General features: G+C 43.6%; 1 protein-coding gene across 1 annotated transcript in view; it reads right to left on the bottom strand.

Annotated features, from left to right (window-relative positions):
* Nucleotides 1-24,093, bottom strand: part of FLT1 (fms related tyrosine kinase 1) — a 114,179-nt gene that overhangs the window by 11,253 nt on the left and 78,833 nt on the right. The window contains exons 16-24 of the mRNA XM_027677811.1: nt 18,982-19,088; nt 14,393-14,531; nt 8,449-8,553; nt 5,819-5,932; nt 4,974-5,062; nt 3,024-3,183; nt 2,513-2,610; nt 1,844-1,966; nt 631-742 (exon numbers count right to left, since the gene is read on the bottom strand). Coding sequence (XP_027533612.1) covers nt 631-742; nt 1,844-1,966; nt 2,513-2,610; nt 3,024-3,183; nt 4,974-5,062; nt 5,819-5,932; nt 8,449-8,553; nt 14,393-14,531; nt 18,982-19,088 — 1,047 coding nt within the window. The remainder of the gene's footprint in view (nt 1-630; nt 743-1,843; nt 1,967-2,512; nt 2,611-3,023; nt 3,184-4,973; nt 5,063-5,818; nt 5,933-8,448; nt 8,554-14,392; nt 14,532-18,981; nt 19,089-24,093) is intronic.

Below are 24,093 nucleotides of genomic sequence, written 5' to 3'. Positions count from 1 at the left end.
CATCCTGTGCCATCTGTGCAGATGTTGTTCACCTGCTGTATCCAGTAGCCTGGGTGAGTGACATGCTGGATCCCTCCTGGACTGGGGGGACCTCCTGGTCTTGGGATGGAAATGGAGGTGACAGAATTGGATACATGCAAATACCTCTCTATGTGTTTGGCTCCCTTGCTCCCTCCTTTGAGAGAGCACCCAGCTCATGGCACTCAGTGTCTTGAATGCTCTCTGTGGCACGGGAGGTGATGCCTTGGGCCTGGGCAGCTGAAGACTCACGCTCACAGCTCTGTGTTATCCCATAGAGTTCCACATTCAAAAAAAATACTTTAAAAATTGCCTTATTTTTCTGGTTTTGCTCATGGCAGAAGTAGGTGGGAAAGTTCTCAGACAGCTGTGCTATCCATTAAGGCTTTCAGTGTGGCAAGTGAGCTTTCACTGTGCCTGACAAGCACCAAAACTTCTAGTCCACAGGGTCATGATACTCCCTTTGCTTCTATCTGCACACCCCACCTCTGACTGATTTAAATCTTTCTTTATTAAACACCTATCAAAAGATCATTGAAGGTAATGGATGTTTTTCCCCAAGCCTCAGTCCCCATTGCTGACTCCAGCTCCCGACATGCAGAGTTAACATACCCAAGGAAAATATCTCCCACAGCAAGACCCCATAGGACCACACGTCACTTTTTGTATTGTAGATTTTATCAAATATGGATTCAGGAGCCATCCACTTGAGAGGAAGTCGAGCCTGGAGTAAAAGGGACAAACCTGACTATTATTTTCAAAGCCTAAAACAATTTAATCATAGATGAATCAACTCTATATTGTTATGTAAATAATTACCATTCAACAGGAACCTGTGGGAATTTCTTACAGGTCGTCAAGATAAACCCACACTCATTCAGACACTTTCTTAACAAATTGTTGGAGTAAAAGGCTGTTTTTAAAATATGTGTGGCACAAAACACCAGACATTGGAAACCTGTGACCAGGCCTTTTCTTTAAAGGGATGTTGGGATACATAGGAGCAGAGGTCTCTTGCCCGTGTCATAGAGAAAACCCTGCATTTAAGCATAATCATTCTGTGATAGTGTTGGAGATATTCTGAGGGAAATTCTCAGAGCCTGAATTGCAGGAGTACATCAGCAACCCTTGAAGTCCGCTCAGCACAGCCTGTTAGGGTTTCCTGAGCAGTACCCTAGTTATGTGAACAACACTTCCCAGCTAATATGCAATGCTATAAATCTCAAAAGCTATTTATGGATGTGGGAATAGCTGGCAGCTGGGTGAGACCTCCAGAAAGAGACTGTCTGCGTGACAGTCCCATGCCAAATTCCCATGCCCACACCAAATTCCCATGGCACCAGTGGGTGCAGGTGCAGTTTGCTGACCAAGCCTTCACATCAGCCCTGGCAAGGTGCTTCCTTCCTGCTCTCTCCAGCAGGAGCAAAACAACCACTGAGCAGGTGCTGGAGGCAGCAAGTCCTGCTCAGCTCCTAGAAGCACCATTGAGCAGCTTCTCGGGAGCACCGGGGGGGCACACACCTTCTTTTGGAGGGACTGGTTTCCTTGAAGGAAGTTTACTGAATAAGGGGGTTATGCTGAGCCAGCCAAGAAACATATCTAAAAAGGAAAGTATTAATGGGGCAGAGCTGTGAAGTAGTTAGCATGTCTAAGCCTTATGCCTGAGGATAGAAATGCTTTCCAGACCCTCAACACATCTGGATAGCTCATCTTTGCTTTTGAGCTCTCAAGTTCAGGAAATGTGAATGTCTACAGAACATTTTGGTGGACAGTTTGAAATGATATGTTATAAACACTTGGGCAAATAAAAAGCATCTTGACTTACATCTCCTTTTCTCACATAATCAGGATTCTTATAAATATCTCTTGCGAGGCCAAAATCACAGATCTTCACGACATTGTTCTCAGATAAAAGGATGTTTCTGGCTGCCAGGTCACGATGAATGCACTATAATAAAACAGTTTCACAATCAAGCTGCATTTCCTTATTCCTGCCCACAAATTTCCTGTCTCCTATATCCTTAAAAAAATTATTATTATTATTATTATTATTATTGAGATCAATTTACTTTTTTTTAGAGAAGTTGACTGTAGTTTACATGGAGTTACTGTAAACAGTGGCAATTCTTTTAAAAAAAAATTTAAAAATTCTTAAGTCCAGAAGGAGATAAATTTTTAAGCCCCTTGACATTTGCAGGGAAAGCGCTGAATCATTTGGAGCTCCCCATCTAATATATGTTGAAATTAAGGAAAAACCTACCACACCCAAAAGATCTTTCCCAAATGAATGAGCTTGACCCACTGCCTTCAGTCATGATCCTGTTTTTATGGACTATGGAGACTTGAATAAACACACCATTATATTTATAACACCAAGAGGAAAATGGCTCTTCCTTTGGGAGCTTTCCCAAGGAAGGTGTCACTAAAATGTAGACATGATTTCCCTTCTTAACCCCGTCCTTCTGCAGGGAAAAATCCTTAGCGCAAAACTCACCTTTCTGGAGGAGAGGAACTCCATGCCTCTGGCCACCTGAAAGCTGTAAGAGATCAGGTCCTCCATAGTGAGGGGCAACTTGTACAGATCATCAGCATCTGCAGAGGTAGAAAGCGAGTTTTGTTACAAATATCACTCACGGTTATTTTCCTCCTTTCTTACAGACCCCATTACTTCCATAAATTCAGTTTTCACAGAGTGGTGTTTGAAGGTCAACCCACTGTAATTGGAAACAAAAATAGTTCTTGCTTTACACCCCATGCTTTGGACGCTGCTGTGTTTTCCCCAAAGATAAGGAGCAGTCAGAAGAAACAATCACACATTTTCCTGTCAGATTTAGTAACCCTGGAAATAATCTTTTTTAAAATCTTCTATCCTCTGGACATGACCCTCTGAGCGTCTCCCACGGATGTTTATTAGGGTGATAAATGAGGAAAAAAATTTCAGGGATGCACAGTATGTTGTAAAAATATCACAACCCATGTAGGGACAGGAAGGAATTAATACCTACCCTCCTCGTCCTCCTCCACATCTCTCAGACTTTTATCTTCCTGGAACCCAGAGCTTGCAAAGCTCTCACTGCTGGTGACGCTGGCCAACCTTTGTTTTTTGCTTTCCACTGGCTCAATATCCTTTTTCTCTTTCATTGGCTCTCCCTGCAGAGAGAAGTCCTTCAAACAAACAGAGGAGAAGAGGTGCTACATCAGAGTGAAGGAGGGGGTGGGAAAGGAACCGAGTCAGACTGCTGTCGCCTTTCTGCCAGGATGGTGGTCTGTGGCGTGTGTGGGCACGTATCCCATGGGCGGGGGTGTCTAGTGCCACAGCAGCCAGGGACTGGTGGCAGGGCTCCACCAAGGCTGCCATCCCCAGAGGGCAGAAACATGGTGGCTTGGGAGCACCAGCACATGATTTTGGGGTAACCAGGGCGGTGGGCTATCTCTGATGTGGTAAGGATTTGCAGGGTGTATGGATGGACGTGTCTGCTGGGCTGTGGCTCATCTCAGCTTGAAATGAATCATCCGGAAGAGCCCATTTCTCTCCACCAGACAGAGAAGGAGCACAAATGGATGAGCTGGGAACGATGTGCCCACAGTGCAGGTCCCAGCCCTCTCAACATCAGCAATTCGTCCCAGGCTGCTTAAGGCATCTGCCTCTATGTCCGTGTACAGTGCTTGGTGTGGGGCTGTAAGCCCTTCTGATGAGGAGCAAGAGCACTTGGTGCTTGAAATACAGGTACTGCTGGAAGTTACTCCCTCTCTTCAATGCCTTTATCCAATACTTTCATTTGATGGTCAAGGATGTGATGGTTTAATGGGACACATACTACACTGTTTGGAAAATGCCTTCTTACAGCTACCTGTAGAGCAGCCAAGCTGCCTGGCCATACTCTTGCCCATTTTACCTTTTGACTTGTCCTGTGACCATCTCTCTTCCCTATGCATGCTGGTGCAGAGTCAAACTTCCCCCTCCTTCCTTCCTGGGCAACCTTCCCAAGGGTCCTGGAGCACTGCACCTGGGAACACTACTCACCAGGTGAGTGACTCCACTCAGGATGGACCCTGCACAGCCCTAGTCCCTGCGGAGCATCCTACTTCAACAATGCCATGTAGCTGCTCTGTCTAATGCAGAGTCCAGCATGGACAGCCGTGGGAACAGAGACACAGAAAAAGCCTTTTGGAGGCAGATGTCATCTGAGTGTGCCCTCCCACAAAGCCCTTGCACAAAGTAACCCTGAGATGCTGCTGAACTTCTGGCACAGCTGAGCAGAGGTTTTGAGGCCTGCTGTTCAGCATCCAGGCTCCTAAATCTCATTTCATAGCCCTGGATCCTTTGGAGGATTTTGCTGGAAGTGCACAAGCATATAGTTGGCACATTTGGGTTTAGGTTTGTAATAAGAAACATGCCATAAATTTGATTCAGAGGATTGTGGGATATGGGGACAAGACTCTAATCTCTTTTCCTCTTGATAGCCCTTTTCCTTACACAATAATAAGATTACTTGTAAATCTCTAAATATTAGAGTGTCTTGGGATATGAGATTTAATTGGCATTATCTCAGTTTTGCTCCCAGCAGTACTGAAATCAGAGGGCAAAACCACTTCGTTTGGTTTTGCTGACACCAGCCTCTGAAGTGACCCCAAGCTCACCAGGAATGGGTTCAGCAGCAGCAGAGCAAGAGGACATGGGGACACTTTGGATAGGATTCAATTCCCCTCACGGTAGATGGCTCCAGCCACATTACTCACAGCAGTCTCCTTGCACAGGCGAGAGAGATGAGTCCTTTCTTGGCACAACACATCTCACACCAAATATTAATATAGGTCAGGTGAACTTCACCCAAAAGTCATTTCTCTCCTATGGTAAAAGAGAGTCTAAGGAGACTAGGTCAGAAGCTGACATCTACGCTACCAATACTTATGTCAGGTAAGATGAACCCTACCAGGAGCATCTGCCTCCTCACCTTGTTAGGGCTGAAAAAATTCCTCTTGCTCTTCAGATAGTTTGATAAATTCCCATACTTACAGTATTCAACAATCACCATCAGAGGCCCTGGTCAAAAATAAAAAAAAGCGTTCTGAGCAGTGTAAAGCAATACAAGGTGGCATCAGTTCTGAGAGGGATAGTCTTTCATGCCCGTAACTATAACTTGAGTCCAGAATAACTGGCAATATGTCCTAATGAAGTCAAAGGCTGCTTGAAGGACATTGGACATGTTATCAAAACAATACTGTTTCTGGAAATTAGGACAGGGCCTAATTTTTGAAAGCTGGGTCACGAATCTAAGTCCTGAGAGACTCTCTCTTTCCTCTTCAGTCAGTTCAAACTGGAGTCTCGCAGCCCACACACACTTGTTGAACTAAAATAGGTGACATATATAAAACAAACAATCGCTCATACTGGCCTTTTGATTTTCTAGTGTAATACCATGGAGAATTTTACAACAGCTGCCTTGTGATTTGTTGTTCAGCTCCAGCAGCTGATATCCCTTGTTACCAGCCTTTCCAGATCATGTTTAGCTTGAGCTTGAGCAGTGAAGTGAGTGAGATAAAGGACAGCAAGTGGCATGGTCCTATATTCACACTTCACATGCCAATACTAAAAGAGGGTTTAAATAGAGGAAATGTTTAAGGGCTTCATTAAATGTCTAAAAGTTTCTTCTTATCTTTCTCTTTTTGTTTCACCAACTATAGGATGAGCTCAAATATTACAAGTTAATAACTTGACCTCTGGATGAAAAACATGGCCAACTGACTGTTATTGGGAGGTAATCCAAACCCATTTTCAAAGCAGTGCAGACTTTTTTACCTCCATTTTTTGTGCAAGCTCCCAGCAAATTCACAATGTTGAGATGATGGCCAATGTGGATTAGGATTTTCAGCTCTGTCATCAGTGCTTTGTACTCACTTGCTGTGGCTCCTTCTGTAAATACAAAATAAAAGTCAATGTGAAATGGCAAAGAACTGGTCCTGCTGAGCTTTACCACTTCTTGTTACTTTCCATTGAAATAATCGCCATTAGTGGATGTACTTCTTGTGTTGATGTTCCTTCTCTATTCCCCCTGCTCAGCATTCTCTCAGTTGCAATTAAATAAAAAGAGTCAGGCACTCAACTTCCTCCCAGTAGACTCTGTTATATTTAGAACTGAGAGAATTTTTTTTCGCATGAATAGTTTTGATATTTCATCAAAAAAAAATTGGAAGAACAAATAAAAAAGGATTTCAAGATTATTACTAACTCTGTCTAGAGGAGGTTTCATTTGACTTGACTTCATCTATCCAAGTTTTATATACTAGCCTGAACTAAATATCTTAAGGAGTCAGTGGAAAGAGCAAAGTATTTCCAGAGGCTGATGCAGACATCAAGTTTAGACATCTGTATAGGGAAAAGATTAACTACCTGGTGGTAATGATTGTCCAGTTCTGTCTGTTATATAGGAAGCCTGGAGATAGACAGGGAAGTAAATTTTAATTGGTTTTAAAGTGATATGACTGCATCTCATCCTACCAGTCATGACCAATCCTAATAATAATACTAATAGTAATAAAATGAGAAATCCCTCAAATAAACCCAAAACATTCGATGTAGTGTTGAGTGCAACTTTTCATTCCCTCTGAGCACATTTTTTACTGCAGAATTTAATTTTGTAAAGAAAGCAAGGAAAAAAGCATATTGCTTTGTGTAGATCCAAAAGGACTTTTTCCGTTTAGTGACACCAAGAGCAAGAAGAACAGTGCTGGGGAAAAAACTCTGGAGCTAAGTCTTAAAGGACTTGGTTCAACATCTGAATGGAAACAGTTTTTCTTGGTGTCCCACATAAAACTTGTCATCTACCTAGTGACCCACTATTTGCTTGTATAGGTGGTGACACTTTCACTCCACTGCTGCCTTGATGATGCTGACTGGCACAAGAAGCCTGCTGACGGACAACAAGAAATGCTGAGCCTGGCAGACCACTCTGCCAGTACATATGTCTGCAAAACAGCTCAGTTAACCCAGGGTCAGACGATGACCCAGGTGACAGGCTGAAACCAGTGAACACTGAAACCACTGATATAGATGGCTATTGGCCCACTGCTGCAGGAGGTTTGGACAGGGACCAAAGATTTATTTTCCTCACATTTCCCAGCCATTCTTGCTGCAGGGTAGTTGTTCTTTTGACACTGACTACCAGAGTATATCTGTGCTTCTGAAGTAAGAGAGAGGAGAAAGGTTTGCAACCCTCTCAGTTGCAAATTCTGTCCTTGGGAATGATCCTGTATAGCATATACCACTCCCTGAGAAAGCATTGGACATTACATTGCAGACAAGCTTGTTGAGGACAAAATCAAGAGCGCGCACCCTATATGCTGTACAGATGCCAGACTGTAGGTCTGAAAGTATCGCACACGGCCCTCCAAGGGCTGGAATTGACACACACAGATCTCCTGTAAATGATAAGTCGCATCTGTGAAGCTAGGAGCCACCGGCTAAGGTGGATGTATTCAAACTGTACCTGAACAGATTCAACCAAGAGCATCAAGGATTCAAGCCTGACTGGCAGAATAGGGGATGTGTCCTGGCAGAGAACAATACCAAAAAGGACTGAGGGATTACAACAGACAAGTAATGCAGAATAAGCTCCCAGGGTAATGCAAAAAAGCCTGCTGTGATCTTTATATATATAAACAAGGGAAAGCTAAATACCTATGAAGGGATGCCACTAGGACTCCGGGTTAGGGAATTCAACCACAGCTGCTGCAGGCTATGACTGAATATCATCCTGCTTGCTAATTTCCCAAGTGCCCTCTTCAAATCAATGAGGGGTTTTTGTCCTTTCTGCTCCAATGAGAAAGGTGGCAGTGAATAGCTGAGTATGAACAGTGCTGGCAAATCCATTGAACAACCTGGGTGTCAGCATCCTAAACACCATGTGATGAACCTGCAAAGGATTCAGAGAGGACACACCTGCCCGACACCACCAAGATTTAAACTGCTGAATATGTTTAGCTTAATAAAAGGGCCTTCGTGATAAAAAATCGTTATATAATCCAATGGAGAAGGTTAGAATGAGAAGCAAAAGTCAGAGAGATGCAAATTAGACATAAGGCATCTGTTTTTAACAGTAAGATGATTATTCATTGGAACTAATGACCAGGGAAGATACAAAAGCATCTGTGTAGGTGTCTTCACATCAAGGTGGATGCCTTATCCTTCAGCTAGATTTCCTTTACAGCAGTCAGTATAGGGTCAGTCTAGCATAATGGTACAAATTTTTATTGTGAATGCAATTTTTATTTCGTAGTTCTGCCATTTCAATTGTGGTGGACCTGAAGCTTAATTTGTACACATTTTCAAGGCTTCCAAGAATTATTGTGATAGGGTCTTGCTTTCAACAGAATCATATAAAAAATTAAACACTGTATCATTTTTTTCAATGCAGCTTTACAGCAAGATACCTTTTAGCATTTTCACGGCAACTATTCTGCATGTTGGTGATTTCCGAATTCCAAAAGCAGATGCTTGTACCACCTTTCCAAAAGCTCCGTGTCCAAGAGACTTTCCTGCAAAGAAAACAAAGCGGAGAGATACATTCTGGTAAAAAAGAAATTGTCAACAAATGGCTTCATAGATCATAAATTAAAAAATGTACTTTACAATGAGTCTCATAGGTATATTTCCGACATATAGGTGGTTTAGGTTTTTTGGTTTGTTGATTTTTTTTAAGAGAAAGCAGACAAACTAGAAGACAGAGTCATTGGAGGAAGCAAATGATATGATTGAAAATGTCAGTAAATGAATACAGTGGAGATACACTGGCTTCTGACCCAATTTTTTCAGTCTAGCTCTGCCAGGAAAAGATTTTGCTTCTCTTTTCCCTGAGCACACTGCACCATGCAACAGGCTGTGGTGCTGCTAGTTACGTCCTCAATAACACAGGGCCTCCACCTAAACTCTCAGACAAATTAAGATGCAGCTTGCCACAGACCTTGGTCATTTTTACAAATTAAAATTTTCCTTCTCAAACAAGATGCCTTAAAATTATCTTCATTCCAAGGAGGCAGCAGCAACTTTGCATTGTGATATCAGGAGTACAGGCACAACCCTCTCATGCTCTTCCCTACCAAGCCATAGATAATAGGTTGAGATAACGGAGTGGTGAGAAGCTGCACGTTTGTGCAAATGAGATCTTTACATCTGCAAAACGAGATCTGGGGGATTTAGTGAGAAGAGGCTTGGAGAGACAAATGTCATGTTTGCTCATGGTGAGTAGTGTCCAAGGGCAGAAATTTGTGCTGTATTACCATCATCATGCTCCTATTGAGTAGACCCCAGGAGAAGCACTCAGAGGTCCTCGAGATAAATCAGTGGACATCAATAAAATTCCCTAGCAGTGGAAGGTAAGTGTCCTCTTCCTTCATGTTCAGAACCAGGTAACGCTCCAAGTTATAACTTTTCTAAAGTTCATGATATTTTATGCCAGTTTCATGATCTTCACCACCTCCTTCATGATTTATTAGCATTTGAAGCAGGGAGTATTGACTACTTCTTTGATGCTGTGTTCACATTGGCAGGTCTGGCTGCCTCTCCCCTTCTAAAGAGGCTGTCAAAGTCTTGGTCAGAGAGATCTTGTCAGCACATCAGCAATAAGTTTTATTTCCAAGTAACTCTTCACAGATTGAATTTGTGCTTCATCTCAGCAGAACCCAGGCACCAAAGTGCCTAGCAGTAGGCTTTATGATGTAGAGAAGAGAAGGAGAAAATAGTGGTCAGCTTTTCATATAAAGGCAAAGGATAACATGTGACATGACCACCTCCATAGGATAATTTCCTTTTCCTATATGGACACCTGTTTGGCTAGCTCTCACTTGGACATCTACCTTGTTGATGTCTAAGTGAGAGATGAATCCCACTTGGATACTTGCAAACAGAGAAAAAGGGCTGCTGTCAGTTCTGAATTAAATCAGTACTGCCTTTTATATGTGTATCATATATCTAAACTGTAATTCTCAGTATGTCTGTCAATAGAAGAAAATAGCGTATGTTATCAAAGCAATGTAAACATGAAGTGGAATATGCTAAGCCAAAAAACTCCAGGAATTTATGTTCACCCTAGGTATGCAAGTGTTGTATTTTTTTGCAGCAAGTAAAAACCATGAAGAACTTAATCTACATGATTAAAAGCATCAACAGACTGAACCTTGTTTTATGAAGGGCTTAGCATTTGACAGAGAAATACAGATGAATCAGTGTGTGTCTAAAAGTCTACCGTCACCTTTTTCAGTTACTGCCTATAGATTCTTCATTCGGCAGATGTATAAGTAAAGCTCTTAATCCTTAATGTTTTGGCTGTTCATGGTTTCTACAAGATGAACTTGCAGTTTCAAGTCCTACAAAACCCATCATACCTTTGTTTAATCCATAGCTTTAATCTGTTTCCATCACTGTTGAATCACTTCCCACATCGAGATAACCTACTTAGTCACCACTTGGAAAACATACCAGCTCATAAAGCTACACAAAGCTGCTAACCTTTCATAAAGGAGAATGAGCACTGGAAACAGCACTTCCTTCTCTAAACAGCAGCCGGATTCAATGGGAAACTGCAATAACACTTGTCTTTGTTGCTCTGCTATTGTTTGTACAGTGCTCAATGGTAGTACAGAATAGGGCTGCTTTAACTTTTCAGGGTGTGGCTCAAAACTCCACAGTTTAGTATGTAGATTGTGGCTATGGTTGTTCTTGCAAAAGTTCCTTTTGTTGTCACAAAAAGTAGCTACAAAATTATTGAACAGAGCAATTAAACAGGGGAATATTAAGTTGCCCAACCATCTGAGTAGTCAACTTCTCACAGCCTTCAAGCAGCTACACTGGATGTATTTGGGGTAATGCTCAGGTATGAAATGTTGCAGTATTTAGATCCAGACCAATGAAGCCAAATGCTCTACTTAAGTTTTCCACACTTGACTTGGATTTAATGGGCCACTCAGAACTCATTAAAGTGAACATGCCCCTCAGTCAAGGAGTTTTGGATCAGGAAGTTTCCATTTCAGTCCCATTTTAGCAAGGTCCTTCAAGCATGTGAGTTGCTGGACTGGGGCATCAGCAAAAAGTACTTGCAGACACCAAACTCCATGTCTGTGGGAAGGCACAGGCTCAAAGGTGTGTTTGTTTCTCAGGTTCTTTGCCACAGTTTGAGTGATCTGGGTTTTCCCCATATGTGGCATCATATTTTCCATTCTGCTACACAGGACAGTTGTCACGTGAAGGAGAGCGGAAAGCTCTGTGCTCGGTGCCAGCACTGTGAGCTTGCATTGCACAGGAGGGACTGGGGCTCAGGAAGCCATCCACCATCAGTGTGTTTGACATTGCACTGCAGCCATGAGGCAAAACTCCCTCGGGGTCCTGCATCACAGCATTAGCTGTGTGTGACCTCTCATAGATTAGGAAGGTCAAGCCCAAGAGTGAGGTGGGAAGTGCACAATAGCTCAGCTAAAGCTTGTGCTGGACTGCAATGTTATCACCAACCACAGTGTCAGTGATTTATAGCACCAACATTTTTTCCACTAATGAAAAGATGACATTTTGCTCTCAGTGAGGGTAATCTCTACTGAATGTTAATTACCCTGATTAACGGGCAGTGATGCCCGTATGAAATTTCCTATAACGTCCATTCCTCTTACAGATGAAGGGGGAGTGCTGTTATATAAGCATTGCATCACAGTCCTGGGTTGTGTGTACGTGTGTTGGAGGAACACACAGCAGAGGAGATGTGGGCTGAAAGGAGAAACTTATTTGCAAAAATTATAATAAATATGTGTCCTGGAGGACAAGTAGGTGGGAAAGAAAAACATGATGCTGAAAGGGGTTGCATTTCTAAGTAAAAATATTTTTTAAAAACCATAGAAGCACATTTTGTGTTTGTGAGACACTAATCCTCAGAGACTGCCAAGGTTGCTCAAAGACTGAGCCAACTGTCATGTAAGCAGGACTTGCACTGAGCTAATCTAGCACACAGCACACAGAACTTCTCCAAATCTGGTTCTCATTCATTGTCAGCATTCTTTAATTGTTTATACCAGTTCTTCCACTTTTAACTCATTCTCTGGTCATCATTCCTCATCTCTGGACTCTGAACACCAACCCTGCAAGACATGGGGTTTTCCTTGGTGTTTACATTCCTTTTCTGCTTGTTTCTTTCCCAGTGGTCACATTGTCTGCACATCAGGCTCTTGGTCCATCGTTGTAAGAAAACTGTCTAAAGATTGAAGACACTCCAGCACAAGGTTTCAGCATTCTCAGAATTGTGTATGACAATAATAAATTGTGAGCAATATATTTCAGCTGTACTTATCCACATCTGGTCAGCTTGTGTCTTCTGGCAGGCAAATTAAGTGTGATCCTAATTATATGCATGTGTTAATCACCCTCTGTCCCTGATACCCAGAAGGCAGAAGGAATTTGTTGCAGCTCCTAACTAAAAGACAAGAATTTTCTAGATCTTGCTGCAGGACAAATGTAATGCATGCCTGAAAGAACAAACAGCACTATAACAACGAGGCTGAGCTTATAATTGATATTTTAATGTTGACCTTTTTGTTAAAATCTGTGTGGTTTCTGGAGGGAATCCTCAGCTTCAAAATATGGTCCCGACCTGCCTTTCCTCCTCATCAGCCCCACTCTAGGCTAAAAAAATAAGGAATGCTCCCAAGCCCATGCCTTTCACTGGGATAGGTGAGCTAACTGTAGGTTTAAAGTTTCCAAGGACATTTATTTATTTATGCATGGATTTATGTGTCACCACATTCCTACACTTTATGGTGCACTCACAAGAATGTTTATAAAACTGCAGCACAGAGGGAAAACAAGGAGATTGTGCTGGAGAGGAGGAAAGGGAGAAACAGGGATGAATTATGAGGACCCATTCCTGTACTGGCTTTTTTCCAAATGAATATGTAACCATGTTATGAGGGAAGAAAATCATAGAATCATAGAATATCCTGAATTGGAAGGGACCCACAAAAAACATTCTTGTGGATGAACCTGGCCCTGCACAGGACTATCTCAAGAATCACACAATGTGCATGACAGCATTGTTCAAATACCTCTTGGACTCTTTCAGGTTTGGTGCTGTGACCACTTCACTGAGGAGCCTGTTCCAGTGCCCAGCCACCCTCTGGGTGAAGAACCTTTTTCTAATACCCAGCCTAAACCTCCCTTGACAGAATTTCAGGCCATTCCCTCAGATTCTGTCACTGGTCACCACAGAGAAGAGATCAGTGCCTGCTCCTCCTCCTCCCCTCACGAGGAAGTTGTAGACTGCAATGAAGTCACCCCTCAGTCTCCTCTTCTCCAGGCTGAACAGATAAAGTGATCTCAGCCACTCCTCATACAGCTTCCCCTCTAGAGCCTTCACCGTAATTACAACGAATCACCAGAATTACAGTAAATGCCAAAGGTCAGATTCCTGGAGTCTAGAGAGAGAAGCATCCAAGTTGGCAGTCTGTTTTGGAATCCTTTGGTTGCCCTGGTTTTGTCATGTTTTAAGTAAATCAGTCTGCAAAATACAGAGTGCAGCATTCTTGTCTGTATTCTCCTTCTATGGCCAGGTGGCCAACTCAGTGGTGAGGGAAAGACTGTGGGTGTTGTCTATCTGGATCTTAGTAAAGTCTTTGTCACTGTCTCCCACAGCATTCTCCTGGAGAAACTGGCTTCCCATGGCATGAACAGGTAGACTATTCACTGGGTAAAAATCTGTCTGGATTGCTGGGGCCAGAGCACAGTGGTGAAAGGAGTTACATTCCAGCTGGTGGTCAGTCACTAGTGGTGTTCCCCGGGGCTCAGTACTGGGGCCAGCCCTGTTCAATATCTTTATCAATAATCTGGGCAAGGGGATCAAGTGCACCTTCAGTGACTAGAGGAAATGGCCTCAAGTTGTGCATGGGCAGGTTGGACATTAGGAAACATTTCTTCACTAAAAGGGTGGTCAGGCATTGGAATAGACTGCCAAGGGAAGTGGTGGGCTTATCATCCCTGGAGGTACTGAAAAGATGTGTAGATGTGGCAATGAGGGACATGGTTTAGTGATTGATTTGGCAGTGCTGAGTTAATGATTGTACTTCATCTTAAAGGTCTTTTCCAACATAAAAGATTCTGTGATTCTATTTAATTCTCCTACCTGGAGACAAAATATATATGTGAAAAGCCAGGTAGACACAGTCAGTCAGTCCTAAACGCTGAAGTTCATTCACAGACCAGGGGCCCTCAGTATGGAACAGATCACACCTAACCTGGCAGTATGTTGTGCTGCATGTCTAGAACACACCCAGCTCCTCTTTATCTGTGGTTACAGATAATCTTACTCAATCACTGCAAACTCAACATGAAGTATGCCAATATTACCTAGTTTAAGTCTTTCCCTTGCAATTTCCCACTTGCTGGCATCGTAAGGCAGACGTTCACATTGCTCATCTAAGGGAACTTCATCAGGATCCATTATGATTGACAGGTAATGGTTGGTCTTCATTTCAGAGGAATAAGGCTAGAAAACAAATATTGCAAAATTAAATAGAGTATAAGGGTATCTGTTAGCATATTCTTGTTTAGATCAAGGGCTCCAAGTACATTCTGTTCACAGGGCTGTGTGTTTCACAGCAAAATAGATGGTTTGGTTAAGCTGATTTGGTTATTCTACATATTGCAAGACTTTTTGTATAGAAGAAACTCCTTCCTCTAGCTTTCCTTCTATGTGACATACCAGTTTTTTCAATGAAATCCATATGGATCTGTATTAACATATGGTGTTATGACACAGGGCCCTCTGCACATTCAAGAGAAATGTTTTCATCAAGTGACTAAACATTGCAGATAAAAATAACTTTTCTTCATGATTGTGCAAAGCAAGAAGTGGCCACATGCAACAGATGGTGTTCAACTGCCAGTGTTTATTTTTTCCATACACCCGGCAAAGATAGGTCATATGTGGTTAGAAGTTGTGCAAGACTAATCATCAGGAGACTAGGTATTATACACTTCAGAAACTGCTTACAAATTTTCACAATTTTTTTATTTCTTTGGTATCATTGCTGAGAAATTTATGCAAATTATTAGAGCTTGAAGGAATTTATAAACAGCCAGACTCAAAGACATAATTTAAAACATATAATTTCAAAAGAAATAGCCAGTGCAGTTTCTACTGAGCAAATGGAGTATCCATTTCACATGAGAAATGTAAGGAAAGATGAATCTGATCTCAAAGTTTTCTGCAGTTCATCCATTTTGAAATATATTTTCCTTCAAAGAGCATCTAGATTGCCATTCTAATTCACTGGACTTCTCTTGACACAGGAGTACTTATATTTCGATAGAAAAGGTCTAGTGTTTGCCATAATTTACTGCCTATTAGTTGGAATTTATTGGAAATCTCCTGAACTAAACCTCAACATGTTGCTTTTCCTAAACTTGTGGAAGTAGCACACGGGTGCAGGCACAAACATACAGATATATCCATATACTGTTTTTTTTAATTTCCTTTAATTGTCTCCTGTGACTTTCAGATTTCTTCCTCTACAGATTGGAAAAATGTTCCTGATACCTGCATTTCCAGGCATTTTTGAGAAGGATATTACTGGCTGTGCATGCCTTGATTACAGGCACAACTGGACTAAACTGACAGTAACTAATAGCTGCTCGTTTAGTTGCTTTTCACCATACCAAAGAACTATAAAGTTAGTCCCAAGAAAGATTGTCGTAATGCTTGGAGAAAACTGAGGAGGCATAAAGCTTGGATCCAAACCATCCACTAACACTGGACAGGACATGGATAAGTGGGATATGGGTAGAAACAGAAACCTGTGTGATGTTCCAAAAAGGGCGTTTCTAGATAGAGATGTGTGTACCAGACTGCTCCTACCAGTCACATAGAAGAGCTTTTAAGTGTATTTATCCCAGAAAAAGCAATAGGGGAGTGGAAAAGTTCAGACAGCTTCCTACAATTCTTCCTTCAGATGCACCGAATACCAAATTTTTGGCACAACTAGAGACTTGAAGTACATTTTCAATGATGAGGAATTGTTGAGGATATTGTCTTTCTCTGTATGCATAACAGATAGGCTTCAAGAAAATGCTCTCAGAGAAGATGTATTTCTTTTCTGTTGCAGCAACATAATTTCTATATAAAGTTTAACTTAAAGCTAATTCCAGACATAAATCCTTGAGAGTAAGGGTTTATAAGAGAAACACAGAGATGACCACAAACATAGACCAACACTAGCTGGAAAGGCTCATCTGGAAAGGAGCCTTCATATGTCATCTAGTTAAAGTTCCTTGTTCTACAGCAATGATAATTATTTTTATTATCTTTTAACAATTTAAAAAGTTTTGGTTTCACAAAAAAAATATTAAAAAAAATAATCTGCAACCCTTTGCTACATTTAAAACTAAAATTTTTCCAAGAGTTTGCAGTCATGTTACAAATTGCTTCATCGTTACTGGTGAGCATTCAGTACTAGTCCCCCTTGCCTTGTAATTTCGCTTACAGCTATGAAGTTTCTCCACAACTTCAGCTGACTTCTGCTTTTCTTTCTCAGCAAACTCCCGTGCGTCTCTCCTTACTGAAGTTTGTGGCAATAAGAATACAGGCAGAGTGACTGCTGCCATGCCACCCTGGTTCAGAGGTCCATCAGGCTGCACCAACCTTTAGCAATCATCACTCAGCCATGTGGGATATGCTCCACTGTGGCGGCTGTGAGCCGATTCCTGTGGTGTCACGCTGTGATACCTCTTGGGCTGGGAGTGCTCAGTGGCCCAGTGGAGTGGGAGTGGGGAGAGGGGGGCATGCAACCATTTCTCATCTCATGTCTTGCAGTGCACCCCATTGCCCCAATACTGCTGTTCCCTCAAACCCATCTTCTCCTGTAAGTTACCCTGAGATCTTTCTGAGCTACTGAGTTGTATTTTCTGCTTATGAAAGCTGCTGTGGTTTAACCTGCCCACATCACACAAAGCAGGCATGGTGCTGTCAGCAAAAAGGGGCTTCAAGCCATCACAATCAGCCTTGGAAAAGAAGGAGGGTCAGATGCAGGGGCAGTTAACTTTATCACACTGATACAGGATCATCTCTCTAGAGGCTGCACCATCAAAACTGCTTCAGTAAAATATCACTTCGGAAGTGATGTAACTATACCTGACACTGTGCAAACCAGACCCCAGCACTATCTGTGAAGATATGTCATTCCCACTCAATCAGATCTTCAAAGACATTAAGATGCCAAAGTCCCACAGCTCTTGTAAGGGAATGGGGATGCCTTTGGTGGGAGTCAGGTACACGGATTCTTGTGACCCTCAGAGCCTTGTCCCCACCCAGACTTTGCTTCCTGGCTTACTCATACTCAGCCTTGCAAGTCACAGTTCCCCAGCAACCACAAGCAGGCTGGTGATTGCACCAGGAGCAAAGGTGAGTGGTATTACAGAATCAGAGAATATTTTGAGTTTGAAGGGACCCACTAGGGTCATCAAAGTCCAACTCCTGGACTTGCACAGGACAACCCCAAGAGTCACACCATGAGCCTGAGAGCATTGTCAAAATGCTTCTTGAACTCTGGCAGGCTTGGTGCTGTGAAAGTGGTGGTGCTGCAGTAAGTGAAATGGAATTTTTTTTTGGGTAAACTCAGAAATTCCATTGGCCTGGGAAAGATTTTCTAACATGATGTAGTGGTTTGAACCAGGTTTTCCCCCTGAAACTAAGAAAGTGGTAACCCCCAGGGGGTGGTGACCCTTGGGGTTTGACCCAATCAGTGCTCCTGCAAAATATAAACATATCTCTCTGGACCGGAAAAGAAGATGTGGTTCTTGTTGGAGTGGTGGCCATGTTGTGAACACCACGAGGAAGGGGCTCAGGGCCCCTTGGGGGCTTTGCCCCCCCCAGCCCCTGGCTGGGGGGCTATGGGGACTTGGAACGGTGTTGAACTGGGCTAAGTGCCTGTGGCTGAGAAGCCGAAGGAGTTTTCTCCACTGTGAGTGGGCAGACAGAGCAGCAGTAGACACAGCAGCATCCGGGAGCAGTGGCAAAGAGCCAAGCAGATAAGAAGAAAGCAGCAGAGATGCTGAGCAAGAAGAATACAGAGATCTCTGATGGAGAGAGACAGAGACAGAGTTTCGGGGTAAGAACTGGACAACCCAAACTCCCCAAACTCACTGGAGACTCCTCTGAGAGAGAGGAGGATGATTGGAGTGACTTGAAAGAGTCTCGGAGTGCAGTATGCACTGAGAGAGGAGCAAGAAGCTCAGGCCCTCCTGAGAGCAAAGCCAGGACGGCCGAAGGAATGTGTGCGTGGGGTGACCTTGGGCCCCCCCCTTGCTGCAGCTTCAGAGAAGCTGGCAGCCATCTTGAGACAGAGCACAGAAGCTCTGTGAAGGGGCTTGAATTCCCCTGAGGATACCAGACCGTCACGAAGTGCTTCACTTCGTTGATATGACCATGGTGTAGCAACCTTGTCTGGGGTACCGCAGCCCACGGAAAGACCCCTTGTTTGGAGACGAGGGGCCGAGAGAGGCTTGGAGGCCTCCCTCGTGTGTGCTGGCAGAGAGCCAGCAACTGCTGCCTGGAAGAGAAGAAGAGACACTGCTGCCCTAGAGAGACCTGCTGCTGAGAGACTGGAAGGGGTCTTTTCTTCTTCTTCTCTCCTGGACTTTTTATTTGGAGGGAGAAGAGATTTGGCCCATTGTAAATATTACTGTCATGGTAGAGATAGAGTTAAGATTGTTTGTAATGTATTATACTATTTATTTGATGTATAGTCCTGTAATATATTCCTTTCCCCCTATATTGAGTCTTGTGTTTTTGTCTGGAAACCCATCTCACACGGGGTTGAGATGTGGGAGGGGGGCTAGGAATCAGGAACTGGATTTTGAGGCTGTTCAAACCATGACACATGAGCAAAGGGCTGTCAAGGAGAGGCAGGTGTCACCAGGAGATCCCCATCTGTTCTTACCCTCTTCAGCTTGCGAATGAAGAGGGTCAACAGGAGCCAGAACAGTGTCGCAGCCACACAGGTAGAGGTCAGGGTTATCAGCTCCAGGTTTGACCTCTCTGATATGCCTGGGAAAATCAAGCAGCAAACATTTTAGAAAATGACCTGCAAAGCAAGGGCACTTTATGTTTTTTTTGCCATTAAAATAAAATACCAGGAAGGACCAGCTTCTTTTCAATGGGGAATTAATCTCTGTTTGGACTGGATCACAGAGCCAAAAAAAAGGTCTCCTGCAGTCTCAGGAGAGGACAGGGCTGCACAGAGGGGATGGCTCTGCTGGCCCTTTCCCAGGGGCAGTACTGTGGTGTTAGAGCTGCTGATAACACACAGGAGAAACTCCAGGGAGGGCTTGTGTTGGTGTAGGCACCAGTGAATCCAAGTGTAACCCAGGGCATGCTGCAGTGCTGCTGCTTGGAGTTTGCTGTCCAGGACATGATGCCTTTCCTTGAGCACTGCTCAGAGAGCTCTTCCCTGCTGATGGCTGAGCCCTGCAGCCCACACCTCCTTCCCAGCTGTGCTGGAAACCCACCAGCCCTCAGCAAAACGCTCACTGGGATAAAGCTGGGAGTTCTTTTGGAGGCTTGTGATGCTGCCAGCAGGAGTCCACGAGCTCTTCTTCCCATGGCCTGGATAGATCTCATCTGGCATCTGGAAGATCAGCTCATACAAAGCATGGCACAGGGGCCCATTTCCACAGGTCAGAAACCTAGGACATATGGCCCAGCGCTTCCTTCAACCCACTGGTCCCCCAGTGGTCTCTGTGCCCTCAGTTCTCCTGCTAGCAACACAGGGCCAGGCTCCTTGAGGGGACACGGGGCCCTCTCCTTTCCCAACAGCACCCCACAGAACCCAACAGGCAGGGAGCTGGGAGAGCTCTCCAAACCAGGGAACAAATTAAGCACAGAAAGGGAAAAACAAAACCAACAATGACTGAAAACAGAGCAGCAAGAAAACATGAACATTAAAAATCTGGAGAGTATTAGAGCCCACTGACAGATCTTAGAAAAAGCCAAAATAAAACTCACTTCAGACTGCTATTTAGGGATGTGTAAAATAGTTTCAGAGCAGTCTGTTTTGTAAATTCTCTGATCAAGTCAAAATCCCACACTTCCCACAGTATGTTTTCCATCTGATTGGTAGCAAATGCAAGAAGAACCCTCATATTCTGCCTCTTATTTTGAAACACCCTCTAGAGAGGGGAAATGAGAGGATGAGGAGGAGTAATTCTGAACATGATTTCACAGTAGTTTTGTCAACTGCTTTTGCATACTTTAAGAGCCCAGTAGCTTGGTGTTACTCCTGACACATGAAAAAGGGATGATTGATGTCTCACTGGTGGGCTTATGGGGTAATCCAGAGGGATGTGTTGCCTGGTTTTAGGCAAGGCTAGAGAGCTTTGTTCAGAGCGTATGAGCATATTACCTAATTAGCATACTGTCTTCCCTCCCTAAAGGTGATAATCAGATTTGTATTCATGCCCCATATCTAAGATTGCTCTGGTATGTCCATTCTGGAGCTGTGAGAATAAAGCTCGTTGAGGAAAAATACAACTGCAACTACAAATGAAGATATAAAGTATCTATTCTCCAAGAGTGCTATTTTTTCACAAGCATTTGTGTAAGTACTTGATTTAGACATGGAACATAGTGATGGCATAAATAATACAGCCTAATGCAGCTTGCTTATTCTCTGGCATCAGCATTTCCTTTTACATATGGGCACTGTCCTCTTGCTTCTGAGCAGCACACATGCAGATGGTGAATAATAATTTCTGACATTTATTCAGCAAAACCTGGAGGGGCTGAAGTTCATTTTTTGCCACTGCTCCATATGGCAGGACACAGAAAACAGAACACTTGAGGCATGACGGTGCTGCCATACTACAGTATGCTGCCCAGGAGTTAGCAAAGAGACACAAAGGTGCTGTCTTTGAAATGTTCAAGCAAATGTAGAAAACTAGAAAAAATTTCCCAAGCCAGGGTTGGGCTGAGTTATCAAGTGCCAGATTCCTAGTCTTGCTAAAGCTTGAAGCCAGAGCTCTCACGTGGGTAGGAGAAGGTTTGATTTGAGGCAGAACAGACAGAAACACTCAGAAGAGATCTTAGGATTAGCAGAGTTTGGAGAGCCTGTAGGTAGGACTAAATCCCCCTCTCTGCCTACCAGCCCAAGATTTCTGGCTTCCCCTTACACCTCCCTGCCAAATATTTACTCAACAGCCACCTCATCAAAGACTCCCTCGTGTGAAGCTCTGTCCCATCTGCCTGACACATTGCCACAAGCAGCAGCCCCCTTCCTGCCCCAGAGCCCCTCTGAAAGCCCTCCCACACTATACCATGTCTCTGCAGTGCTGCAGAGGGGTCAGGAGGGTGAAAAAGTGCAACCAGCAGCAGCTTCTCTCTCTCAGTAGTAACAGAAGCCATCAGAACTGTGCAAGTATGCCAGGATGAGAGCCTGGATTAATGTGACAATCTCTCCAGCTACAAGCTCAAGCCTTTGGCTGGCATGGACTTGCTCATTAGGATTTCAGCTCTAAACACCTAAACATTAAGGTGCGGGGAAAAATAATGCCTGGGGCAACAACACTACTCTGCTGCACCCAAAACATCCCTGACCCTTACCCTAATGGGACCTACCCTGTTTAATCTGTGTGATCCCACAATCACAGCAGTGCAACAGTGGGATGGGTGCTCAGAGTTGCTGAGGAATTTCCATCCTTGGAGGTAGTCATAACCTAGCCAGACAAAGCAATCACTGACTGCGTGTACTGTTGGTGATAACCCTAGTTTAAACTGAGGTTGAACTAGAGAATGTCAGAACTCCTTTACACCCCACTTTGGTGGACTTCTGAGGTAACACGAGTCTAAGTGTTCGCCTTTACTCTTGCAGACATAAGACATAACCCAGGCTGAACTTCACTTAATAGCTGAAGGAATTCCAGTTAAACTTCATGGAGAAGTTCCTGATGACTTCAGTGACCCAAAAGGCACAACACCTTTTTGATATACAAAGTCAGAGAGGTTAGGTAGGTAGGTAGGGAGGTAGGTAGGTAGATCGATGAATGGGTAGATAGATAGAGAAATAGATAGATAGATAGATAGATAGATAGATAGATAGATAGATAGATAGATAGATAGATAGATAGAAAGACAGATAGATGATAGAAAAAGTTATTTTTAAAAACTTAATGAAATAAAAGTTATTTAAAAGGCAACACACCATTTTCATAGTGTCAGAATAGCCCAGTGAATACTTAATAAGTGCGACACTTTCCTTTCCAACAGCAGGGTTCACATTAAGTTATCAAACATCACCTTTAAGACAGGACACATTGCTGTATTCATTTGCTTGTTATACATTCATATTTCAGCAAGCATGAGCGCAAAGGATGCTCCTTCCTTTTTCAGCCCCTCCACTTCAGGATGCAGCACCTCTGCAACTAGCTGTATTCCTGGCTCCTGCTGACAGGGAGTGTGAGGGCCATCCTTAGGAGAAGCAGGGCAAGGCTTTCATGGCAAGTCCTCCACTCTGTAAGCAGGTGACCCCCTAAAGAAAGCTGCCCAAGAGTCTGTGTCCCCCATGTGCTAAGCAGCATGTGTCCCCAGGCTTTTAGGTATACAGTGTCCTCCATCTGCTGGGTGCTCTGGCAGCTATTTGCTGTTTCTGTTCTGTCCTTGCATATTTGCTGCCTCTTTGGTTCCTCAGCCAGGAGCAAGAGGAGAGCTTGCTCTGACATGCCCACAAACATGGCCCCTCTTTTACTTAGACCGCCCAGCAACTCCTGCTTCCAAACTAAACACAGGCTGTGATTATTTAAAGACGGTCCTTTGATTCCACCATCCATTCATCCATCTCGGATACAAAAATAACACATTGTTTTATCTGTGAGTATAAGAATTTTTTTCAGAGGAAATAAAGAGAGCAGACAGTTTCCTTCCTGACTCATTCACAACTCTTCCAATCTGCTAAACATGGCCATTGACATGAGGTACTGCTCCACTCTCTTTGATCTGTGGCCCCATGTTCTGAGAGCCACTGGCATGGAGGGAAGGCTTTGGTGCTCACAGAGGCAGGCACAGGGCCTGTGTTTCTAAGAAACACAAAGAAAGTGGCAAAGCCTAGATCTTGCCTCTCCAGGCTTAGGGATGAGGTGAGAGGCTGCCATTCCCTGGGAGAGGGACAGGCACTCCAGACCAGTGTAGGAATGAGTGAAAAAACCTCCAGTGAATTCCCTTCTTGTAGTAGGAAAAGGGTGGAAAGGCATTTTCCTTTATCATAGTAGGTAAGACGAACTGTCTCTCTTTTTAATGTCCAGTCTCAAAGCCATAAATTTTAGTACAGTAGTCTTCATCTCCTGCTCCCACAGGAGTCATACAAGGACATGGCCAGTGGTCCGTCAGGACATGTAACCAGAGAAGAAGCTTTCTTGGCTACTTTCTTTTCTCTCTTCTGGAGTAGGAGATATGATTTCCTAGATGCCATGTGACAGAATGCTTGTGGTTGTCATAAATAGACAAGCTGCAATGATGTTAAAAATCAATATGATAATGAATGACCTAGTCCAGGACTATCAACTAGTAGGATGAATTGGACAGCAAGTTACTCTTTTAGCTATTACAACAGCCTTAAAATCCTTAGTGTTATCAAGGCACCTCGGGGAAGTAATTCTGCCTTTCGACTCCACTCTCGTGAGACCCCATCTGGAGTGCTGCATCCAGCTCTGGGGTGTCCAACATAAAATGATGTGGACCTGTTGGAGTCAGTCCAGAGGAGGCTACAAAGACGATCACAGGGCTGAAGCACCTTTCCTATAAAGACAGGCTGAGAGAGCTGGGTTTGTTCATCCTGAAGAGGAGAAGGCTGTGGGGAAACCTTATAGCACCTTCCAGTACTTAAAAGGGGGCTACAGGAGACCTGGAGAGGAACTTTTTCCCAGGGCATGGAGTAATAGGACAAGGAAGAATGATTTCACACTGAAAGAGGGTAGGTTTAGATTAAGTATCAGGAATAAATTCTTTACTGTGAGGGTGGCAAGGCACTGGCACATGTTGTCCAGGGAAGTTGTGATTGCCCCAT

The sequence above is a fragment of the Neopelma chrysocephalum genome, unplaced genomic scaffold (genome assembly GCF_003984885.1).
Source record: "Neopelma chrysocephalum unplaced genomic scaffold, ASM398488v2 Primary Assembly neopelma1_43, whole genome shotgun sequence".
NCBI lineage: Eukaryota > Metazoa > Chordata > Aves > Passeriformes > Pipridae > Neopelma > Neopelma chrysocephalum.
Note: the sequence above shows the minus strand (reverse complement) of the source record. Positions and strands in the feature narration are given on the sequence as shown.